This window comes from Prionailurus viverrinus, chromosome B1, assembly GCF_022837055.1.
Source record: "Prionailurus viverrinus isolate Anna chromosome B1, UM_Priviv_1.0, whole genome shotgun sequence".
Classification (NCBI taxonomy): domain Eukaryota; kingdom Metazoa; phylum Chordata; class Mammalia; order Carnivora; family Felidae; genus Prionailurus; species Prionailurus viverrinus.
Window position 1 is genome coordinate 120,015,306 of NC_062564.1, and position 20,600 is coordinate 120,035,905.

At 38.6% G+C, this 20,600-nt stretch overlaps 1 protein-coding gene across 6 annotated transcripts in view; it reads left to right on the plus strand.

The window, feature by feature from the left end:
• MANBA (mannosidase beta) overlaps positions 1–20,600 on the plus strand; it is a 112,608-nt gene that overhangs the window by 50,342 nt on the left and 41,666 nt on the right. For all 6 annotated transcript variants that reach the window (XR_007151507.1, XM_047855577.1, XM_047855578.1 and 3 more), the window contains exons 8-9: positions 14,330–14,481; positions 19,325–19,442. Coding sequence is in view for 5 of the 6 variants with exons in the window: in XM_047855577.1 (XP_047711533.1) it covers positions 14,330–14,481; positions 19,325–19,442 (270 nt within the window). In the remaining variant the exon portion in view is untranslated. The remainder of the gene's footprint in view (positions 1–14,329; positions 14,482–19,324; positions 19,443–20,600) is intronic.

The following is a 20,600-nucleotide window of genomic DNA, read 5'->3' on the forward strand; positions in this document are numbered from 1 at the left end:
TTAAAGATGCCATTTTTTAAATTGACCAGCAACAGGAGTGAAGGAAGATGTGTTTCCCCATGCCTGTGTTAATGTGTGTTTGTGAAGTGTACCATTTGGTTGTGGCTGCTATAGAGTTTGTTACTTTTGAGACTCATTCATTACTAAAAACTTAGGGAGCATCTACTGCGTTTCAGCCACTTTGCTAGGCTCTGGTGATAGAGCAGCGAATAAGACATTTCTCTCTGAAGCCTTAATAAAGCTAATAATTTGGTTGGGAAATTAAATAAGTAAGCAAGCAATTGCAATAAAGTGTAATAAGGATTCTAGAGAAATATGGAGTACTGTAGAAGCACAGAGCAGGAGCATTCTGGGGAGATTCCAGAGAAAGTAATGTCTATGGTCTAAGGGATGAGTAGAATTTGACCAAGCAATGTAGCAAAGAGGCAGAGGGACAAGAATATGTCAGGGCCCAGGGACTCAAAGGAATATTGTGTGTTTTTGGAAATGAAAGTCATTTCAATGTGGCTGCATTTGAGTTTAAAGTAGAACAGGAGATGGTATCATAAAGGTAGGCTAAGGCAAGATCACGTAGGGCCTAGTAAGCCATGTGAAGGAACTGGGCTGCCCTCAGGGCAGTGGGAATTCTCTGAAGGGTTTTAAGGAAAGAGCCATAATGATATTTGCTTTACAAAGATTGTGCAGATCAGATTGGAAGAATGACAAGAATGAGGGGCCAGTTAGAAGACTGTGATGGTGATTGAGGCCCAAAATGATGATGTCTCAGTCTACAGAATTGCTGAGGAAATAAGTTTGAGAGGGATTTAGGAGTTGATACCATCAGACTTGTTGATGTGGGAATGGGAGAGAAGAATGAATTAAGAATGGTTCTTGGGGCGCCTGGGTGGCTCAGTTGGTTAAGCTCCCAACTCTTGATCTTGGCCCAGGTCATGATCTCACAGTTTGGGCTCTGTGCTGACAGTGTGGAGCCTGCTTGGGATTCTTTCCCTCTCTGTCTCTCTCTCTCTGCTCTTTCTCCTCTCTCCCTGTCTCTCTCTGTCTCTCCCAAAATAAATACACTTAAAAAAAAAGAAAGAATAGTTCTTAAGTTGTTGGTTTGGCCCACTGAACAGGTTGTATTTATGTTCTTTGAACTCAATTACTCAGAAAGAAGAGGTTTGAGAGATGGGATGGAGTGGAAATTATTTCTGTGTTAGATGTGTTTTGTATGAAGTGATTGAGAGATAGCCAAGGAGTAACATTTGATGGGCATTTCATTATATAGGTCTGAATCTTAGGAATTACATGTGGATTAAAGACAGAGATGTATAAGTCATCTTATAAGATGTATAAAATGAATAAGTTCATTTTAGCCATGGGAGGGGATGAGCTACTTGGGGACTGCATGGGGAGGAGTGCTAAGACAAAACCCCAGGGAATCATGGTAATTAAATGTGGGAGGAGAAAAGAAGCCCATAAAGGAATTGAAGAAGAAATGACCAAAGAAGTAGAAGCAAAACCAATTGAGGGGGGAGTCACAGAAGCCAGAGGAAGACAGTATGTTCAAAGAGTGTCAAATGCTATAAGGAACTCAAGTTGGAAAAGGAGTAAGAAATATTCTTTGGATTTGGTAATAAGGAAATGACTGCAAGACCTGACCAGAATGGAAGTCAGATTGCGGTGGGTCAAAAAATGACTCAAGGTGAGGAAGTAGAGCCGGTGAGTATAGGAGACTCTTAGAAATGGTGTGGGACCCACACCTGAGCCAAGTGTTAATGATGGCCAGTTGGGGTCAGAAGATTGGTTACCTACAGGAGAGTGTGCACATAAGTAGGTATATTGAACTACTGAGATCCAGCTTTTTCATGGATGGAGGAAGGTGGTATAGATACAGAAAAGAGAAAAGCTAGAATGGGTTGGAATTGGAGCTAATAGTGTAAACTCATGATTTTCAGCATACATAGATAATAATAGAAATAAATACTGATGTAAATGCATGTGTGTGTGTTTATTTTCAGTCAGACACACACACCACACACACACACACACACACACGCACACACACACACACACATTTCCTAGCTCTTTCCAGGCCTTCCCCCAGGTACTGTAACAGTGGTGCTATAGTAACAATCAACAGAGCTAGTGTTCAGATCTTGGTAAAGCTGTCTACTTAAAGGGATCAGGGCTCTTTGGAGAGCTGAGTAATGCTGGGGCTGGCACTTAAAATATCTTGCTGCACTACAAAGTAAGAAGGTACTCAACAATGATGGGATAAGTCAGAAGGACCCAGGAACCAGTTTAATGTGCTCCTGGTGGCCAAATCTGAGAATACTTGAACGTTAAAATGAAGAGTAGTAGAGCTGAGGACATGTTTGCCAATTCTGTAACTTGTTATTTATGAAATTTTTCATTCACAGTAATAGGATAGAGGTGGAGAACGAAGCAAACTTAAGGTAGAGCACGTGAGACCAAGGTCACCCACAGGAGAGGTTATGTGGTGGTCAAGGTTGTGCACGCTAGAATGAGCAACTGAGGAACAAACACCTCAGCATCCATTTGCAGTGGGGACTTTGAAGAGTATTTATGTCTATTTGTTCACTTGGCTTGGAAGGTAGAAGTTGGATCAGATGATCTTTGTGCCTCCCCACAATTCTGTGCTTGCCCAAAAGAGGAAACTAGAAGGAAACAAAAATTTGAGCTCTTTGGAAGTTTCAGGAATCGGCGTTTGTTTTTGAAATTTAGATTGTAAGTATAGATTAGTGACAGATTTGGAAATTGAGAGATAATACCTGATTCACCTTTGTTTCCAGGGTAGTTCTTACAGGGAATTCGGTATCTTGCCAGTCCTAAAGTTCTTTATGTTTTCGGATGGTTTCAGACTTACCAGTGTTTCAACAAGCAAAGAATTTGATAGCTACTTGCCATCATTATCTGTGTCTTGGCAGGAATCTCAGTCTTATTTCTTCCCAGCTTTTATGTGGTGGGAGTATGTCAGAGTGGGACTTCTTTTCTTTTCTCCTTTGTTTTTAATTGAAGAATAGTTGACACACAATGTTACATTAGTTTTAGGTGTACAATATAGTGATGGGACAACTATGCTCACAAGTGTACCTACCATCTGCCACACTATTGCAATACCATTAACTATATTCCCTATGCTGTGCTTTTTATGCCCACGACATACTTATTCCATAAGTGGAAGCCTATACCTCCCACTCCCCTTCCACCCATTTTGCCCAACCTCACACCCCCTCCTGACTGACAACCAACAGTTTGTTCTCTGTATTTATGGGTTTGTTTCTGCTTTAGTTTGCTTTGTTCTTTAGATTCCACATGTAAGTGAAATCATATGGTATTTGTCTTTTTCTATCTGACTTATTTCACTTAACATAATGCCCCCCAGGCGCCTGGTTGGCTTAGTTGGTTAAGCCTCTGACTGGCTCAGGTCATGATCTTGCAGTCGGTGAGTTCGAGCCCTATGTCAGGCTCTGTGCTGACAGCTCAGAGCCTTGAGTCTGCTTCAGACTCTGAGTCTCCCTTTCTCCCTGCCCCTCCCCAGCTCGTGCTCTGTCTCTCTGTCTCTCTCTTTCTCAAAATTAAATAAACATTAAAAAAACACACATAATACCCTCTAAGTCCATCCATGCTGTCGGATTGGAATTTCTTTTATTTTCTATTTATCGTGAAGTATGACACATATATAGAAAAATACACAGAACATATGTGAAATGCTTAATGAATGATTAGAAAAAGAACAGTCATCCTGATCAACAAATAGAGCATTGCTAGCACCTCAGAAGCTCCCCCCACCCTCTGTGAGCCTCTCCAATCACTGCCCCTTCCTCCTTCCCAAAGATCCACTGTCCTGCCTTCTGACACTATCGTTTATTTTTTGTCTGCCTGTGTACATAGAACCACATAGCGTGTATTCTTTTGTGTTTGGCTAATTTGGCTCAACATTATATTTGTGACATTTACCTAGGTTGTTGTGTGTAGCTATAGTTTGTTTATATTGGTGTATGATATTTCATTGTATTATACATTCTGCTCTTGAAATTTAGGTAGTTTCCAATTTTGGCTACTCTGAACAATGCTACTATGAACACTATTGATTATCAGTCGGAGCACATATGCTCCCAACAGCATTTCTGCTGGAAGTGGTATCACCGGATCATAGGGCATGTGTAGGTCAGCTCTGATCGAGCATGTAAACGTGCCTTCCAGAGTGCTTATATTTCACTTTTACTCCACATGCCCACATGCTCCCCAACACTAGCTTTTGTAGCAGGACTTTTTTTTTTTTCTCATTATTGGCTCCTCCTTATCTCACCTCTCTCACTCTTATATTATGATGGTTCCGTTTGTATCCTGGGCTTGCCTTATGTAAAACTATTCCGATTTTTAAAATATCTCATTGAAATCTGTCTTGCTTTAGTTTTATATCTTTCTTGTCTCTCTTCTATTGAGGTTAGACATACACATTTTAATTTTTTATTTACTGAGTATGTCCCAAGACAGCAGCGCAGTTGACTTAGGCAAAAGGTGTTGGGGGAGTTACAAATTGTGGATACGGCCAATGCAGCAGAGATGGACTGGATCTCGTAAGAAGGGACTACATTTCGGGGCGCCTGGGTGGCTCAGTCCGTTAAGCGTCCGACTTCAGCTCAGGTCACGATCTCGCGGTCCGTGAGTTTGAGCCCCGCATCGGGCTCTGGGCTGATGGCTCGGAGCCTGGAGCCTGCTTCCGATTCTATGTCTCCCTCTCTCTCTGCCCCTGCCCCGTTCGTGCTCTGTCTCTCTCTGTCTCAAAAATAAATAAAACGTTAAAAAAAAAAAAAATTAAAAAAAAAAAAGAGAAGGGACTACATTTCTTTGTGAACAGGAAAGTGTATCTTGATGACTGAAAAAAATTTTTTTTCATTGTTGAAAGAAGTAACTTTGGGGCGCCTGGGTGGCGCAGTCGGTTAGGCGTCCGACTTCAGCCAGGTCACGATCTCGCGGTCCTTGAGTTCGAACCCCGCGTCGGGCTCTGGGCTGATGGCTCAGAGCCTGGAGCCTGTTTCCGATTCTGTGTCTCCCTCTCTCTCTGCCCCTCCCCCGTTCATGCTCTGCCTCTCTCTGTCCCAAAAATAAATAAAAACGTTGAAAAAAAAATTAAAAAAAAAAAAAAGAAAGAAGTAACTTTGAGGCACATACTGTAAGTATGTAATATAAAAAAAAGTAGCAGGTCCTTTAAAAATAAATTAAAAAATAAAAAGATAAGTGTTGTGATATTATAAATTCTGTCCAACAAGTCCTTTCAAACGGACCCTAGAATGCAAGTCTGGTGGAGTCAGCTTTCTTTTAACAAAGAAAGTTTTGTGTATAAGTGTAGTGGGGGAGGCTGCTCGGGGTAAATGGAATAAAAAAATCTTCCTAATCACTGTTTTGCCATTTTATGCCCAGGTTAATTGATTATTTTTATCCTACAAATTGATTATACTTGAATTACCTGCCTAATATGTGTTAAAGGCACAATAAGTATTTTTGAAGGGCTACCATGGTTTGCCTTTCTGGAAAAATAGGAAATCAATTAGTTGATATTTCTCTTTAGCATAATTTACAGTAAAACCTTGGATTGTGAGTAACTTGTTCTGTGAGTGTTCCCCCAGATGAGCAAACATTTCTAATAAATTTTAGTTTGATGAACGAGTGATGCCTTGCGATATGAGCAGTAAGTGATGCCAAATGTCCCATGATCACAACTGAGCCAATGGTTCTTGAAATTCGCTTTGACATACAAGTGCTTTGGATTACAAGCATGTTCCCAGAATGAAATTATGCTTGCAAACCAAGATTTTACTGTATTTTATAAGATTCTCCCATGTATTTGCCCCCAAAACTAAATCTTCTTGCTAAAAGCAACAGAAGGTAGTTGTTTGTATTTGACCTGGCATCAAGATTCTCCAATTAAATTATTGTAGGGAAATAGAAAAAATAATGTAATAATATGTATTCCACAATTAGAAATTGCATTGCGTATTTCCCAAGCAAGAAGAGGTTAATGATTGCCTCTAGCTAGTATAATTAGAAAAATAATGGAAATTTATTCCTCTCTCTTCTTTTTTCAAACTTTGCTTTGTTCTTTGTTTCTTAAGTTCCCAGTTTCATCTTTGCAGTATCTACAGGGCAGAAAGAGAGCACAATGCCAGTGAGATTTCTTTCTTTTTCTTTCTAAGTGCTGCTCTTGGCTCTCTAAAGTCCTTAAAAGTACATAGCCAAAAAAATAGGGAAATCAAAATAATCACGCTATATTTCTGACCGCTCTGTACTTCTGATCAATACAGAGAAGTCACAGAGATTGTCAAGTGTGTCTCCTTCTGTATGTCCTCTGTTCCCTAGGGCAGCCATAACAAATGGAATAGCTTAGAACAAAAATAACTTAACTTTCTCACGATCCTGGAGGCTAGAATTCCAAAATCAAGATGTTGGCAGGCCATGTTCCTTCCGTGCCTCTTCCGGCTTCCGGTGGTTGTAGGTAATCTTTGGCATTTCTTGGCTTGTAGATGCGTTACTTCAATCTCTGCCCCTGTCATCATATGGCCTTCTCTCCACGTGTGTCTCTGCTTTACTTACATAGATGCCAGCCATTGGATTAAGGCCCACCCTAATCCAGTAAAATTTCATTTTAATAACTAATTATATATGGAAAGACCTTATTTCCAAATAAGATCACATTCTGAATTTCTGAGTGACAGGAATTTTGAAGGACACTGTTCATCTCAGTACATTTCCCTTTTGTCTTTCTTCCTGTCGAATTTTAGTTAAACATTTCCAAAATGGCTATGGGCAGTGGCTTATCCAAGCTGGGCAATGGGAGCAGTTAGCCCTGCTAACTATCTGCAGGCAGTTAAGTGGGTACACTATGCGTAGACTACAGATTGGCCTATATTTTATTAGTAGTATGTCTGACAATTCTATATAATGTCAGTGATTAAATACTCCTCCCCACAAAATGTTTTGTTGGTCTAAGTTTTACCCATCTGTGCGATTGTTCTTGAGTTTCAATAACATATATGTATGCTTCAATTTAGCACATTTTTATTATTAACCTTTTAATAAATGTTATATTCTACATGGAAGTAAATTTGGAGAACTCTTAGTGATATAGTTGTCCCCAGGTTCATGGAGACTCTGCTGCATATAGTCATTTTGAAAGTAAGTTTATAACAGTTTAAAATAGTTGTGCACATAGTTTACACCCTCAGTCCCTGTCTTATTACATATTGCATTTAGAAGTAGATTAGAAACAGCAATAGCATAGTGATTATAAAAAAGAAAAAACTCAGCATGAGTTACTTTAGTGTGACCTTTTTGGAGTTTTATTTTTATGCTTAAAGTTGTAAATAGAAATAATTGATAGGCTGAACTTTATTAAAATTAAAAACTTCTGCTCTGCCAAAGACAATGTCAAGAGAATGAGAAGACAAGTTACAGATGGGAGAAAATAGTTGTAAAAGATATATCTCGTTACATGAAATACAGGAAAGGGGCGCCTGGGTGGCTCAATTGGTTAAGCATCCAACTCTTGATTTCAGCTCAGGTCATGATGTCACAGTTCATGGTTTGAGCCCCGCATCAGGCTCTGCGCTGACAGTGCAAAGCCTGCTTGGGATTCTCTCTCTCCTCTTTGTTTCTCCCCCACTTGCACGGGTGCGTGCTCTGTCTCTTTCTCCCAATAAATAAATAAATAAATAAATAAATAAATAAATAAACTTTAAAAATATATCCAGGTAGAACTCTTAAAATTCAATAGTAAGAAAATAATTCAATTAAAAAATGGGCCAAAGACCTTAACAGAAACCTCACCAATGAGGAGATACAGACGACAAATAAGTATATGAAAAGTTATTCATATCACATGTCATCAGGAAATGAAAATTAACACAAGATGGCACTGCACACCTATTAGAACGGCCAAAACCTGGAACACTAACAATTCTAAGTGCTGACAAGGACGTGAAGCAACAAGAACTCTCATTCGTGCTGGTGGGGATGCAGAATGGTCCAGCCAGTCACTTTGGAACACAGTCTGGTAGTTTCTTACAAAACTAAACACACTCCTACCATATGATCCAGCGATCAATTTGCTCAGTATTTACCTACATGAGTGAGAACTTACGTCCACACAAAATCTGTACATAGATGTTTACAGCAGCTTTATTCCTAATTGTCCAAAATTGGAAGCAGTCAAGGTGTCCTTCAGTCAGTGAGGTGGTAAATAGACCTGGTGGATCCAGACAGTGGAATATTAGTGAATGCTGAAAAGAAATGAGCTCGGAAGCCCTGAAAAGACTTGGAGGAAGCTTAAGAAGCCAATCTGAAAAGACTACATATGGTATGACTCCAAGTATATGACATTCTGTGAAAGACAAAACTTTGGAGGCAGTGAAAAGATAAGTGGTAGCCAGGGGCTGTGAAGAGGAGGGACCAATGAATAGGTGAAGCATACTGGATTGTGAGGGCAGTGAAAGACTCTGTATGATACCGTGATGACACATACATGTCAAGTTACACGTTTGTCCAAACCTATACAGTGTAACGCACCACGAGTGAAGTATGATGTAACGTATGGTTTTTGGGTGATAATGATGTGTCAGCCCAGGTTCATCAGTTGGAACAAATGTACCACTGTAGTGGAGGATGCTGGCAATGGGGGAGGCCGTGCATTTTGGGGGCAAAGGGGGACATGGGAAGTTTCTGTACCTTCCCCTCAATTTTGTTAGGGATCTCAACTGCTCTAAAAAAATAACCTATGTTTAAAAAAAAAACTTAGGGGCGCCTGGGTGGCGCAGTCGGTTAGGCGTCCGACTTCAGCCAGGTCACGATCTCGCGGTCCGTGAGTTCGAGCCCCGCGTCAGGCTCTGGGCTGATGGCTCAGAGCCTGGAGCCTGCTTCCGATTCTGTGTCTCCCTTTCTCTCTGCCCCTCCCCCGTTCATGCTCTGTCTCTCTCTGTCCCAAAAATAAATAAATGTTGAAAAAAAATTTAAAAAAAAAAACAAAAAAAAACTTAGAGGACAGTGTGAACTGTGATGTGCAGTATGTAATATTTTGCTCGGTAAGTGCATATTTGAATTCATATATGAAATATTTTACTAATCTTAATGTCTCTGGAATTGAAATTCTTGATTTGTTGTTAATTGTTTTAAAATTAAAGAAAGAATCAAAGTGAAACATGACACCAGTGGTGTGCTTTAGTTGTGGCAGATATGAAACAAAAACCCCACATACCTTGGATTTCTTTGTTGATAGCACTTCAGATGTTTCATAGAAATTAAATATGTCAGGTAATCAGATTTGCTGTGTAAAAGGTGGTAAGAGTTGAAGTAAAGAAGTCCTTCTTCTGTTTCTGGAAAGACTGCAGCTGAACTCACAGAAGGTATCTTGAAACAACTGGATGGTTGTTTCATAAACCTCTGTTGTGGTCAGCAAAATAAAAGTGCTGCATATCTGGCCAGTATTCACAGCGGAATTCATACAAAAATCAAATAGATTGATCTCAGATTTTATTTCTGTCTTCTGGAAATCATTCTTTCAACCTTGTGGAATTTTCTTTTTTGGAAAGATTTCTTCATGTGTGATGTTTTCTGGAACTTTGGAAAAATTTTGCTCATTCTTTTTAATCTCACCTCATTGTTGGAAAAAGCTACAGAAAGTCTTTCCTAGACAAGATGGAATGCTCATTATGAAGCTAGGGCACAGTAAATTTTGAAAAGTTGATCTCAACTTGGAAGTACTGTGTGACACAAAGAAATGTGGACAAATGAGAATCAGCTCAGATTATGTTCTTGGCTACCGCAGTTTTTCCCTTTTCAGTCATTTCCAGCCCCCACCCCCCCCACCCCCGTATAGAAGTTTAGATGAGGTTAATCAGATACAAACATATTTTCAGATAGCCAGAATCTGCTTTGAACAATGTATAGTGAAATACCAAGCTTTCAAACTTTTCTTTGGAGTGCACAGAAAGGCAAAGCCTATTTACTATGCAACAAAAAAATGCAAGGAAATGAACATTTACATAGAAAAAAAAATCAAATTCTGAAGAAGAGTGTCAAGAGAAACAACAAAAGATTCTAGTCTTACAAAGCAAAATAACAATGTTGAATAGCCCAATCATTTTCTTTTCTTTTAAAAAAATTTTTAATGTTTATTTTTGAGAGAAAGAGGGAGAGAGAGAGAGAGCAGGGGAGGGGCAGAGAGAGGGAGACACAGAATCTGAAGCAGGCTCCAGGCTCTGAGCTGTCAGCACAGAGCCTGATGTGGGGCTTGAGCTCACGAACTGCGAGATGAGCCGAAGTCAGACAGACCCTTAACGGACTGAGCCACCCAGGTGCCCCTAGCCCAATCATTTTCACCAAGAACTGGACAGTTGTTCTAAAGCCATGGATCAAATAATGTCTGTGTTCACTATCATTCAGCCATTCTCTCTAATTCTGTTACTTTCAGAAGACATACTTGGGAAGTGGAAATTTTTCACTCCAGAAGCATTTGTAAACACTTTGAGTGGATCTAAATAAACAAAGGCATGGGTACTACTGCATTTTTTGGAATTTAATGAGAAATGGAACTTTTATGAATCTCTGTCAAACTTGCCTTTATGTCTAATACTTTCCCAAAATATTTGTATATTTTGGGCTTCATTTGAAAAAAACATGTTTCTAGGGGTGATTGGGTGGCTCAGTTGGCTAATCATCTGACTCTTGATATTGGCTCAGTTCATGATCCCAGAGTTTTGGAATTGAGACCTGTTTTGGGCTCCACACCAAGTGTGGAGACTGCTTAAAATTCTCTCTCTCTCTCTCTCTCTCTCTCTCTCTCTCTTCCTCTGCCCCTCTCCCCCACTTGTGCTCTCTCTCTCTCAAATAAAAAAAAATAGTAATAATTTAAAAATTAAAAAAAGAAAACACATTTCTAAATTAAATTATAAAAGGTGTTTTTCTATCAACTATGCAAGGATAGATTGACAAATCTGGCTATAGTCTTTATAAAACATATACATACAAAGAAGATCAATTTCGACAAAGTTCTTGACATGTTTAGAAGTTAAGACTCAAAATGGCAAATATTATTCATTTCTATAATGAACCAATATACAGATACATTATTTACTTTTTAAAAAACACATTAACAGGGGCGCCTGGGTGGCGCAGTCGGTTAAGCGTCCGACTTCAGTCAGGTCACGATCTCGCGGTCCGTGAGTTCAAGCCCGGCGTCAGGCTCTGGGCTGATGGCTCCGAGCCTGGAGCCTGTTTCCGATTCTGTCTCTCCCTCTCTGTCTGCCCGTCCCCCGTTCATGCTCTGTCTCTCTCTGTCCCAAAAATAAATAAACGTTGAAAAATAAAAATAAAAACACATTAACATAATCAAATACATGAATCCATTACTTTTCCTTTTTTATACTCTAATATTTATTTTATTTAAAAATGGCATGATTGTTCATATAAAGTTAAATAAAAGAAAACTTTTAGTATCTGCATTTCTTTTTTGGATATTATCACTATTTCATTTCGTTATTATTACTGAAAATCATTTTGTCATATAGAAGAGGAGGGTTGTTCAAAAGTGTTTCTGTTGGGGTGCCTGGGTGGCTCAGTCGGTTAAGTGTCCAACTCTTCATTTTGGCTCAGGTCACAATCTCATGGTTAATGAGTTTGAGCCCCACGTGGGGCTCTGCACTGACAACGCAGAGCCTATTTAGGATTCTCTCTCTCTCTCTCTCTCTCTCTCTCTCTCTCTCTCTCTGCCCCTCCCCTGTTCATACTGTCTCTCTTTCTCTCTCTCAAAATAAATAAACATTAAAAAAAATGTGTTTCTGTCTTCTGTCAGTTACAGTAAATACACCTCTGGTTACAAAAATACCAAATAGCTCTGCTGGTGTAAACTTTAATCTGTTAACTTCTGGTTGTGCTATCTGCACATTTTAGGGCACAACAAAAAGAGACTCTCTTGTATAATCTCAATTCATCCTTAAGAAAAAGTGTATTATAAATAATTTTTTAGAATAAAATAAAACATTGAACTCTAAAATGAGTTTCAATTAAAATTTATTTTCATTTGAAAATTTTAAAATACCACTGTGAAATAAATTTTAAAAAGGTACCTAATCCTTTTGCATTTCTGTGTAGCTTGCAAGGGAAACTTTGAGATTCAAAAGAAGAATTTATTGAACGACAGTAGGGTACAGAGATTATAGTAGAAATAACCAGACACCACTACTAATAACACAGTAGAAGCTGAGAACAAATGGAGTTAATCTCTGAAAACACATCTTTTTATTTTTTTAATTTTTAAAATGAGTTTTATTTTTTAAGTTTATTTATTTATTTTGAGAGAGATAGAGCATGTGCGTGTGCACGCGTGAAGGGGGAAGGGGCAGAGAGAAAGGGAGAAAGAGAATCCCAAGCAGCTATGTGCTGTCACTGTGGAGCTGGAGGCAGGGCTGGATCCCACGAACCGTGAGATCATGACCTGAGCTGAAATCAAGAGTTGGACGCTTAACTAACTGAGCCACTCAGGCACCCCAAAACACACTTTATATACTAGACCTCTACTGTAGAATTAGAACACACCAGAGTATGCAAGCATGCATTCCATTGACCAACAGAGTGATGATGTCATCACACACATATAGCTTCTGGAAAATTCCATCATACAGTCAAAAGAGAGTGACAGTGAAAAAGGCAAATGATGTTTTAGGTTTACTATGAAGATCGTTTTGAACACAAGGACCCCCTGCAGGATGCCCGGGGATCCCCTTGTCCCTGGCCACATGTAAAGAACTACTGTTCTAGATGTTTGGATCTATGTTAAAAGTTATCTGTGAAAATCATTGTACACTTTTTACATTTTGCAACCCTAAAGCAGGTATTGGTAATTCCACATCAAGATCTTCCTCAGCCAAGACTTATTCTGTGTCTTCTCATAAAGTTAACTCTTATCACTTTGTCATGTCATATTAATAATGGCAAGGGTAAGAAAGTGGAAGAATGGTGGGCACTTTTATTTCATGAAATTAATTAATTAATTAAAATTAGAGAGGAAATACACAATCTTGGTTCAAGGCTAGACTTTGTTGGTGTAGAATCAAGTTCCTTATTCCTTGATCCAGTGTATGACTGGAAGGAATGAAGATTTGGATGAGAACATCAACCTTCCCTATCTAGGGTATTACTGCTCCAGCTTAACTATGGGAAAACCTGGCTAAAGCGTCACAGGGACAAAGGTCTCAGCTTCCTCTCACATTGCAATTATAACATTGCAGGGTGTGTTCCTGTTCCGTCTTCTGGTTGGAACTGCGCATCTCCAGAGCTCTCTCAAACATTGGGTTTAATGTGATAATTAGTTACAATTACATTGCCCTTTAACAAATCACTATTAATGTGCACTAATGTGCCATTAAGATTGGAGAGTTGTTAAATTGTGAAATACCTTGTGCTGAATGTCTTTGATTCTAAGATGCACATTTGCACACATTTTAACAACACTGAAATGAGAATGTGTTTTTCTTTCTTTTTTAAAAAAATTTTTAAAGATTTATTTATTATTTTTGAGAGAGAGCACACAAGCAGGGAAGGGGCAGAGAGAGAGGGGGACAGAAGATCTAAAGCGGGCCCTGTGCTGACAGCAGTGGGCCCCATGTGGGGCTCGAACCCATGAACCACGAGATCATGACCTGAGCCGAAGTCAGACGCTCAGGTGCCTGAGAATGTGTTTTTTCAATCAAAGATGCATCAGTTTAACCGGTGGGATTTCCTCCCCCATTTTTGTGAAATATGTTTTTGTTTATATTTCTTTTGATATAATTACAAATGCTTATTTCATGAGGAAGACTAGAATGTATTTCCTCTTTAATAGTTTCTATATTTTTTCTATTAAAAGATTTACAGAATCTGGTGATAATTTATATATATGTATATTTTCTGAAATGTGCATTTCCACATTAAGTGCCTCGTAGCAAATAGGAAATTAACATTAAATTATTTTCATGTGAATTGTTCAAAAGTTTGCTTTCCTTTTCAAAAAAAATCTCTTTTGGGGCTCCTGTGTAGCTCAGTGGGTTAAGCATCCAGCTTCAGCTCAGGTCATGATCTCATGATTGATGAGTTCAAGCCCAGCGTCAGGCTCTGTGCTGACAACTCAGAGCCTGGAGCCTCCTTCAGATTCTGTGTCTTCCTCTCTCTGTGCCCCTCCCCTGCTCCCACTCTCTCTCTTTCTCTCAAGAATAAAATCAACATAAAAAACCCTCCAAAATTCTCTTTTGCTTATGTTTTCAATTTGATATTGAGTAGTTAATTTTGTTCATAATAGGTTTATTTTAGGACAGTGGAACTTATAGAAGAGTCCATTGAAGGGTCTCCAGGTCTGAGTTTCTACTTCAAAATTAATGGATTGCCCATATTTCTGAAAGGCTCAAACTGGATCCCAGCAGATTCGTTCCAGGATCGAGTAACCTCTGACTTGTAAGTTATTGTTTTTTTTTGTTTCTTCTTTTTCTTTTTATTAACGGTCCCACAAAGCTAAAGAGTTACTCATTTTTTACTTTATTTGGTTCCAGTGAAAGGAACTCAGAGAAAAGACAGAATTCTGGGATGGTGGAAACTTTAGAATGGAAAGGATTTTTATTTATTTATTTATTTATTTAAAAATTTTTTTTTTCAAAGTTTATTTATTTTTGGGACAGAGAGAGACAGAGCATGAATGGGGGAGGGGCAGAGAGAGAGGGAGACACAGAATTGGAAACAGGCTCCAGGCTCCGAGCCATTAGCCCAGAGCCCGACGCGGGGCTCGAACTCACGGACCGCGAGATCGTGACCTGGCTGAAGTCAGACGCTTAACCGACTGCGCCACCCAGGCGCCCCTGGAAAGGATTTTTAAATCATATATTCAACTCTCATGAGCTATAGATAGTCTTAACAGCTAAACTACTAGAGACTGCTGAAACCATCCAATTTTTAAAAACTATTATATATTTCCTCTGGAGGAACAAGAAAGTGTCTCGTGCACATTTTGGATAGTTAGTTCCTGGAAAAAAAATGATTAAATTTGGCTTTTTTTAAAAAAACAAAAACCTTAAATACTTCTGTGCATTCTTTTTTAAAAAATGGAAACCCAGGGGCGCCTGGGTGGCGCAGTGGGGTTAAGCGTCCGACTTCAGCCAGGTCACGATCTCGCGGTCCGTGAGTTCAAGCCCCGCGTCAGGCTCTGGGCTGATGGCTCGGAGCCTGGAGCCTGGAGCCTGTTTCCAGTTCTGTGTCTCCCTCTCTCTCTGCCCCTCCCCGTTCATGCTCTGTCTCTCTCTGTCCCAAAAATAAATAAACGTTGAAAAAAAAAATTAAAAAAATGGAAACCCATATTTACCTCTTCATTCTGAGCTCTTTGCATATTCTTTTACTTTTACCTTAATAAAAAGAACATTAAAAACTTTACAAATTTAAATCTAGAAAAAAAAATGTAAAGTGTTTATCTGAAGCTTTGAGAATAGCACTTTACAAGAAAATATTTCCTGATTGTGATTATAAGCTTTGTGATAGTAAAAATGAACTTTGTGAAGTGAGAATAAACACATTTAACTTACTTACATATGGATAAATATGCATTGTAGCATATTATTCGGTGTTTAGAATTTGCCAAAAATTGTAGTAATTTGCTTTTAGTTTAAAGTGTGTAAAAAAAAAGAGAGAGAGAGAGAGGCAAACTGTAAGACAGACTCTTAACTATAGAGAACAAACAGGGTTGCTGGAGGGGAGGAGGATGGGCTGGATGGATGAGGGATGTTAAGGAGGGCACTTGTTGGGATGAGCACTGGTGCTATATATAAGTGATGAATCACTAAATTCTATTACTGAAACCAATATTCTTTTATATGTTAGTCAACTAGAGTTTAAATAAAAATTTGAAACAAGAAAAAATAAAAATAAAAAGATAGAGAAAGGCAAACCTAGAATCAGACTCTCAACTATAGAGAACAAACTGATGGTTGGTTACCAGAGGAGAGGTGGGTGGACTCATGGATTAAATAGTTGATGGGTATTAGAGAGGGCACTTGTGATGGGCACAGGGTGTTGTACTTTTTTTATAATTAAATTTTTTTTAATGTTTATTTATTTTTAAAATCAAGAAATGTGAGATCATGACCTGACCTGAAGTCAGATGTTTAGCTGCCTGAGCCACCCAGGAGCCCCAGGGTATTGTACTTAAGTGCTGAATCACTATATCATAAACCTGAAACTAACAAGACACTGTATGTTAACTAACTAGAATTTCAATAAAAATGTATACAAAAAGAAAAAAGAAAAAGAAAGCCCAGAAATGGACTCACGACTGTATGATCAACTAATCCTCGACAAAGTAGGAAAGAATATCCAATGGAAAAAAGACAGTCCCTTCAACCAATGATGTTGAGAAAACTGGACAGCAATGTAGAAAAGAATGAAACTGGACCACTTTCTTATAGCACACACAAAAATAAATAAATTCAAAATGGATGAAAGACCTAAATGTGAGACAAGAAACCATTAAAATCCTAGAGAAGTCAGGCAGCAACCTCTTTGACCTCGGCCATAGCAACTTCTTACTAGACACATCTCTGGAGGAAAGGGAAACAAAAGCAAAAATGAACTATTGTGACTTCATCAATATAAGAAATTTCTGCACAGTGAAGGAAACAATCAGCAAATCTAAAAGGCAACCTTTGGAATTGGAGAAGATATTTGCACATGAGATATCTGATAAAGGGTTAGTATCCAAAATCTGAAATCAAACTCAACTCCTCACACTCAACACCGAAAAAACAAATAATCCAGTTAAGAAATGGGCAGAAGATGTGAATAGACACTTTTTCAAAGAAGACATACAGATGGCCAACAGACACATGAAAAAATGCTCAAAGTCACTCATCATCAGGGAAATACAAATCAAAACTACAATGAGATATTACCTCACACCAGTCAGAATGGCTAAAATTAAGAACATGGGAAACAACAAGTGTTGGCAATGATGCAGAGAAACGGGAACCCTCTTACACTGCTGGTAGGAATGCAAACTGGTGCAGCCACTCTGGAAAACAGTGTGGAGGTTCCTCAAAAAGTTAAAACTAGAACTACCCTATGACCCAGCAGTTGCACTACTAGGTATTTACCCAAAGGATACAAAAATACTGATTCGAAGGGGAAACATGCACCCCAATGTTTATGGCAGCACTATCGACAATAGCCAAATAATGGAAAGAGCTCCAATGTCCATGGACTGATGAATGGATAAAGAAGTGGTGTGTGTGTGTGTGTGTGTGTGTGTGTGTGTGTGTGTGTATGTGTGTATATATATATATATATATATATATGTGTGTGTGTATATATATATGTGTGTGTGTGTGTGTGTATATATATATATATATATATATATATATATATATATATATAATGGAATATTAAGGAGCCATAAAAAGAATGAGGTCTTGCCAGTTGAAATGACGTGGATGGAACTAGAGTATATTTTGCTAAGCAAAATAAGTCAGTCAGAGACAATACTGTATGATTTCATGCATATGTGGAATTTGAGAAACAAAATGGGTGAAAGTGGAGGGGAAAAAAGAGGCAAAGCATAAAACAGACTCTTAACTATAGAGAACAAACTGAGGGTTGATGGAGGGAAGTGGGTGGGAGATGGGTTAAATGGGTGATGGGTATTAAAGAGGGCACTTGTGATGAGCACTGGGTGTTGTATTAAGTGATGAATCACAAAATTCTACTCCTGAAACTAATATTACACTGTATGTTACCTAACTGGAATTTAAATATAAACTTAAAAAAGAATTAAAACAAGCAAACAAACAAAAATGAACTGTGTATATCGTCTTGAATTTCATATTAAAGTGAAATTATTCTCCAGACATAGACACAGATAATTTACTGCCTCTTTTGCTTTTCATAGTTCCTCTCCTAGCTGGCTTTGGCAGTGGCTGTTCACCATAGCTACGCCAATTAGTGAACCTGCCCATGGATGCCTTTGCTGAAGCACAATGCTCTGGGTCCTTGGTCAGCCAGTTATTGGGCTTCTTGGTTCCTCCCTGGGCTCTGTTCTGGAAATGCAGGTAGATGTTCTTAAAGTAGCTGTTAATTGCTAGATTTTCCTGTGGGTCATGTGAATAGGAATTGGAAAGATGAGAAAGGAAACTTACTAGAGAAAGAAGCATAGCAGGTGCCCTACTTATGGTGGTTCAGCATGATTTTTTGACTTTACCATGGTGTAAGAGTAATACACATTCAGTAGAAATTATACTTTGAATTTTAAATTTTGATCTATTCCTGGGCAAGTGATCTGTCGAACAGTAATCTCTCATGATCCTGGGCTGTGGTGGTGGCCTCAGTTCCCAGTCAGCCACATGACACTGAGGGTGATCAACCAATACACTCACGATCCTTCTGTTCCCATTTAACCATTGGTTTTTCATGTTCACTATAGTATTCAGTAAATTACAGGAGATATTTAGTACTTTATTATAAACTAGTCTATGTGTTAGATGATTTTGCCCAACTGTAGGCTAATGTACGTGTTCTGAGCACATCTAAGGTAGGTTAGGCTAAGCCAGGATGTTCAATAGGTTAAGGTGTATTGAATTCATTTTCTAATTAACAATACTTTCAACTTATGATGGGCTAATTGGGATATAATCCCATCATAAGTTGAGGAAGATATGGACTGGAAGAATTGAAAAAAAGAGATAAAAGTAAGCCAGGTACTGGGATGCCTGGGTGGCTCGTTTGGGCGTCCGACTGTTGGTTTTGGCTCAGGTCATGATCTCATGGTTTGTGAGATGGAGCCCCACTCTGACAGCACAGAGCCTGCTTGGGATTTCCTCTCCACCCCCCCCCCCCCACCTCTCTCCCTTCCCTGCTTGTGTTCTCTCTCCAAATAAATAACCTTAAAAAAAAAAGGCATGCCAGGAACTAATATGCAAAATTTGATTTTTGTCTTATAATTTGCAACGGTTATATAAAATTAGCTCATACTTTCTAAGGTTTTACAACTATTTTAAAAAGAGTATAATAATAACTGTGAATTTAGAAGGCAGAGAAAAGGTATAGCCCATAATTTTTCTAGATTTGCTTATGTGGTTACAGTTAATGTGTATATAATTTCCACTTTCTCCACTTAGCACTGTATCCAAACCATCAAAATTTCAAAATGTGTTTTTCTAACAGAGGTTTGAAATGTATTTATCAACCAGGATGTGTTTTTTAAAATATTTTTTTAACACCCCCAGATTTCCAAATTAACATTTGTTTTTAAAAATTTCTTCTATAGGCTACGGCTTCTTTTGCAGTCTGCTGTGGATGCTAACATGAATACTCTCCGGGTTTGGGGAGGAGGAATATATGAGCAAGATGAATTCTATCAACTCTGTGATGAACTGGGAATAATGGTGGGTAGCTGACAGCATTTTATTGGTTGATATGTTACTGTATCCTCACTTGGACCTCCTGTGTTCTAAGTGGGTGATATTGCTCGTTCCTTCTTTTCTCAGAGCTGGAAATGATATTCCACTTTTTGTAGAGGAATAAGTGGCATCTTGCAAGACCCGAACCATAGCTGATGGCGAATATCATAATTATGTAATTATTTTTAAGTGGTAGACATTCCATATATTTATATATTTGTAATTTTCTTTGTGATATGAGGGTATGATTAAATCTATTAAAATGTTTTACTTTAAGGAGATCCAGCAAGACCTATAGAGAAGAAAAATAATAAATGAAGAAAAGCTATGTTTCATATTGTATTTAAGTATCCCAAGGATGTTTTGCATTGGTGAGGGTTAAGCAAAGGAAATACATTCTTTTAGTTCTAGTATTACAGGTCTAACATAGAAAGCACTCCAGAGAGGAATAGTAATTATAATAATATTGATAATACTGATGGTCATAATATGACAATATTCTATCATATTTATTGAATGTCAAGCATTGTTCTCAGTGCTCTGCATTTATTATTTTATTTCATATTCATGTCTATCCTACGAAGTAATTTCAGTTGTTCTCCATCCCCAACAAACGATAAGGAAACTGACACGTGGAGGAGAGGCTAAATAACCTGAAATCAAGGTTGTGACTCAGGTTGACTGGTTTGGGGCCTGTGCTTTTAACCACTGCGTCATAACAACCTCCCTAGAAATGAACTTATGTGGTTTCATTATGAAAATGTCCATGTAGCAATCCTTTTGGCCATGAAAAGTTAATTCCTTTATAAACAAAGACTGTTTCTTAACAGTCTGGTCCATCGCTCGATATCAAATTCCCAGTGAAAATTAGAGTATTGCAGTGTGGAGGGTTGGGGGGGAGGTTCGTTTTTGAATTTCATATTCCTCTCAACACGCTCACTGTTTCCTGAGTTGAATACCCCTCTCTTCACTTTCTTTTCTCCCTACTTAACACTTTCTCCTCTCAGATTCCCACCCCCCCAGTTTTGTGCAATTCTGGAAGGTCGTGCGGTCTATGAGAGCCTTTCCCACTGCTTGAATCGCAGTATTGCTCAAATGATCCCACTCATCAGGCCAACTTGACTTTTCATTTTCCTGAAGGAT